The sequence below is a fragment of the Elaeis guineensis genome, chromosome 6 (assembly GCF_000442705.2).
Source record: "Elaeis guineensis isolate ETL-2024a chromosome 6, EG11, whole genome shotgun sequence".
In the NCBI taxonomy this organism is placed as follows: domain Eukaryota; kingdom Viridiplantae; phylum Streptophyta; class Magnoliopsida; order Arecales; family Arecaceae; genus Elaeis; species Elaeis guineensis.
Genome location: NC_025998.2, coordinates 132,792,117 through 132,796,750, shown reverse-complemented (window position 1 = coordinate 132,796,750; position 4,634 = coordinate 132,792,117). Strand labels below are relative to the sequence as shown.

At 38.0% G+C, this 4,634-nt stretch overlaps 1 protein-coding gene across 3 annotated transcripts; it reads left to right on the top strand.

Annotated features, from left to right (window-relative positions):
• The first annotated feature begins 238 nt into the window (after positions 1-238).
• On the top strand, positions 239-3,521 carry LOC105036559 (uncharacterized). 3 transcript variants are annotated; one of them, XM_073259916.1, is made up of 2 exons: positions 239-624; positions 3,317-3,521. In XM_073259916.1, exon 1 carries the CDS (start codon positions 300-302, stop codon positions 588-590), a length of 291 nt encoding a protein of 96 aa, XP_073116017.1. In that variant the 5' UTR covers positions 239-299; the 3' UTR covers positions 591-624; positions 3,317-3,521. The 3 variants fall into 3 exon arrangements, with proteins under 3 accessions (XP_073116017.1, XP_029118068.2, XP_010910617.1); XM_029262235.2 differs by lacking the exon at positions 3,317-3,521 and adding an exon at positions 3,076-3,219; XM_010912315.4 differs by having other exon boundaries at positions 240-624; positions 3,290-3,521.
• Positions 3,522-4,634: the final 1,113 nt, after the last annotated feature.

The following is a 4,634-nucleotide window of genomic DNA, read 5'->3' as shown; positions in this document are numbered from 1 at the left end:
TTAAATTAATAAAATTTTATTTTTGATAATATTTTAATAATATATCAAACATATTGGGCATGTAATATTTTAATACTTGCACAGCACTTTAGTGCTCATATCATCCCATTGATCACATATCCATTGATCACATCACTGGTGACATACACTTGACGAGCCACGTGTGTTTCTACAATTCTCGGGCTCGAGAAGGGCCCGCCTGGCTCATGGAGCCGCTATTAGATACAGATATAATTCTTGAGAGTTACCCCAGAGAAGGGAAGAGAAATTGGAGATAGAGAGAGAAGCGAGGGCCGGCGATGGGGTTCGTGATGGAGTTCGCGGAGAACCTGATTCTGCGGATGATGGAGGATCCGAAGAAGAGGGACGAGAGGCAGCGGGAGCACATCTACGCTATGAGGGAGCGGTGCAACAAGACCAAGGCCAACTGGAAGCTTCCCCTCCGCCCCTACGGCTTCTGGACCTTCGAGCGTTTCAACGCCCAGCTCTCCTGGGATGCCCAAATCAGCCAGGTCCCCGGCCGCCGCGACCCCTACGACGACCTCCTCCTCGACCACCAGTCCCCACCGACCCCCAAATCCACCAATTGATGATGGATCAGGATCATCCATCCTTCCATCCGTCGTAAGCACCCTCTATTTCTCCATCTTTTATTAATATTATTATCATCATCATCATTATGCGCCCTGAATTCATGATTTCATCTTTTACGGCGCTTCCTTGCGTCAAAATTCGATCTTTTTGATTAGGTGATCGACATTTTGTTTTTTATTCCGATTTTGATGTTAAAAAAGGGTTGCCGTTGTGCGGCTAATAAAGGAGATCCAGAAGAGTGATCCCAGATGAAAAGCTGACGTTTTTTCTTCATTGAAATTAAGCGTCATTTAGTATTGCTTTTGTTTCCTGATTTTTTTTAATCAAAAACCCAAGAGGAAAAATTTCGAACGAGACTGAACAACATGAATGATAAACTCTCTCTCTCTAGAAAAAAAGGTTTGAAAATTCTTCAGAGTTTTTGGTAGCAAATATTTATTGCTCTCAAGAAAGGGTGAAAATAAAAGCAACGAATGCAATAACTTTTGTGCAAGTACTATCTTCGACATCAATCTCCATGTGGTACTTCACAAATTTGTAGATAAACAGAAACACAAAAACAAGCCCTAGTATTTTCCCATCATAAATTCTTTCAATTAGGTTTTAATGTGTAAACCCCTCTATGTTTTGAGTCATGGTGAATCTCTTTCTATTGGGTAAACCAAGGTATATGTGGTGCACATACATGAAACCTAGTACAGATTAGTGGCTATGCTGAAGGGCCTCTTAAGAATCACATTTCATCACACTCTCTTTAGGAATCAAACTATGGTGGACTAGAATTTCATCCCACCCATTCTTCATCTTACTATTTTTGCCCTATCACATCCTATTTATAAGGCATCATTTAATTTGCAATAGTTTCTTTAACTTCATGAGAGAGCATTTTAAATGCTATCAGGTCCTGGAGTTCGACCATTCTTTCGGTGAAATACCATACTCACATCAATATTCCAATCCAAAAGTTTATCTTTAATAATCATGTGGTCTCGTATGGTGAGTAGAAGAGATGCATTTATATGCTGCTGATTCTAGTCTCGTTCATACTAGAATAAGACAATGATAAATTTCTAAATATGTATGAGTAAATTTTTCCTAGTATTCAAGTGGAAACCCCCTTTTTTTTTCTGGTTCTGAACTTGGTCAAGATAGAGATTACCATACTGCCTTAGCAGCTGTTTTCCTTTGGCTATGAGCTTTTACTCATATTACCTATAATTTATTTGTGTAGGACTATGTCCACCATGGAAAGAGTAATAGCAATAAAATATGACTTGTTGGTTCAAGAATAACAAATCGATTTGTGAACCCATAGATATTGACTTTGATAGGTGCGTAGCTACCTGTTGTCCAAGATGTGTGCTTGTACTTTGTAATTCAGTACAAGATATAGGATGAATCATCAATTCAGTCTTTTTACCCTAACCATGTAGAGTCCCGATCTCAAGAACTACCTATTTCTTCTCAAGTACAAGCATGTGGTTAGAGTATTGAAAATTTTTGAGAGCTTGTCACAATGTGGGGAGTAGAGCATGTTCTGGACAAAAAGGATTTATGATTACTGTTGAAGGAGATGGAATAACTCAGCCTGCTGTAAACTGTTGAAGTTTGTTGGGAAATGAGGGTGGTTATGAGGAGTTACAACTCAAACCTGGAGCTGAGTTTGTTTCTGGTTGTTCCTTCTGTTAGGTCTTAACTCTTAGTTGCTTGCAATTCCTTGAACCAAATGTTTCTGTAGAGGTCAACATCATTGTAATATGTGTTTTCTATGTGCTTAATATTGTTTCTATTACCAGCTGCTTGAACTAGTTTTTCTTGGATATGGACACAAGGAATGGATTGAAACTTGTATCCAAGAATTTGATTCAACAAGAGGGGGGAGAGATGTACTAGGACACATAGGAAAAATTTTTATTGACTAATATGTATAATATTCTAAAAGAAAACATTAAAAGATTTTATTTGTTGAGGTCTTTCAATCTACATGTTTTTGATTAATACTTCCTAATTATCTTAAGGATACAAGAAAAATGAAAATTTGTAAGAGTATTGTAATATCTACATCTTTGAGTAATTTCTGAAGAAGACTAAAGCTCCCTTCTAACATCATTATAGTGAGTTAAATTCACTGTTGGAAGAGTTCATCAGCTCTTCACGAATCTGTAGAAGTTGCAATCGAAGAATTTGATCTAAAAGATGCATATCTACTTGGGAAACTTATATGATACGTTATTGGAGCTAGGCATGAGAGTCCAGGTAAGATAGGCTTCAACATTCAAATAGACAAGGATATTCAAAACTTTTCTTATAAAATTTGTTAATGTTGCCTATCCACCATTGTTATCTTAAATGGCATGGGTTGTCCATATTTGTTTAATATTCTGTTTTTTTTATTGTGATATTTCTGTCCCATTGCACCCAGTTTATTGTCCAAGTGAATTTACTCTATGTTAATTTGTTTTTGACATTAATTTTGTTCAGATAAGACCTGAGTATGCTAGGGGATCTTGAAGGGTTTCTGCAGTTATTTCAAAGCATGAATAAAGATGTCATCTCTCTCTCTCCCCCCTCCCTCCCACCCTCCCTCTGTGTGTGTGTGCGCGTATGTGTGTGCGTGCGTATCTCGTGTGCGATCAGGATTCTGTTTTTAGGATTCCATTTGTTCTGATATCTTTCTGAATGATGTCTTGATCAGGTATTTTCTTGTCTTCTGTTGCGGTAGAAGCCAGTGTAAGGTGGTGCAACATGGATAGCACATAAGTCATGCTTCGTATATGCATTTAGATGTTGCTTTGGTGTCATGAGATCCTAATCATGATAACTCTGATTTGGTTTTTGGCTGTCTTCTGAACTATTGTTGATATTGACTTGGTGTTTAAATATTATCTCCAAATAAAGAACTAGTGAATTGGCTGTGTTGCAACATATATAGCTGCTTTGGCCTCCCTTAACATTAATAGATGGTGCAGTTTAAATTTTTCTGTCATGGGAGCTGCTGATTTTGACATTTCTGCTCCTCTGAATGTTGTGGATATCTTCTGCCACCAAATGATGTTTGCCTTTTTCATCTTTTTGGTTGGTTGATTGTTGGTGTGGGATGGTGGGTCTGGTACAATACATAGTTTTTAATGGACTTAATAGCCTGGCTGTCCATGCTTTCAAACTCCTTATACTCCTTTCCACTGGGATAGTATTGGGTCTGGCTTGGGTCTGATTAGATTAAGCCCCTAAGGTCCCAACGGCTGTGGATATTTTTGTGCCTAAAACTGGTCGGTTGAAAAAAAATCCATAGCCCAGGGGAAGTTCAAATTATGGATACTGGTTTCACTATGTTGAGGTGCACTTGACAATGAATCAGCAAATGCTTGTCTTAAATCAGAAGACTATGTCTGCTCCGTGCTGCGCTACTAACCAAAGCTTTCAGATTTCTGGGCGTGCAGGTTGGCCATGAAACATTCAATGCATTGTTTCAGTGTAACGTCACTGAAAGGTTTTTAATGTATCGTAACGTGCAAAACAGTGAAGAGTGTATGAAATGACAAGGATCCTGTTGAGGTCTATTGATTCCTTGGAAAAGGATGATGAAATTGATATTCCGGAAAAATACTTTTTCAAGATATTTTCTTTGCAAGAAAATAGGGGATCAGACAACAATTTTCAGAGGCTGGAAGTCTGCAATTATTATTTTTAGCTCAAAAGCAAAGCAAAGCAAAGCTTTTTATTTTCTTTTTCAGTAGTCTTGAGGCACGCTCTCTATTTTTTTTTGCAGCTATTGAAATTTTCTAGCGAAAAACAGGTGAGATACAGGAAAACCTTCTTTTTCTTTTTGCTCTACCGTAATCTTTTTCTCAACCAACGGAAGCCGGTTCCTACATTTTACGTGAGAAGGGTCGTTTTTTCCCACCAGGGGCTTTTTCACCTGGAATGATAAAGTTAGCAGATCAAAAATGATTTATGCAAATTTATTGTTTGAGGATAAAAGTGCACCCCTGAGAACATATAGTCATTGCTTGTGAAACTTCGATCTCCTCATGTGAACC

Bases quoted from the DNA above. Each gene is read 5' to 3' on its own strand.
- LOC105036559 (XM_073259916.1), top strand. From the start codon at position 300: ATGGGGTTCGTGATGGAGTTCGCGGAGAACCTGATTCTGCGGATGATG.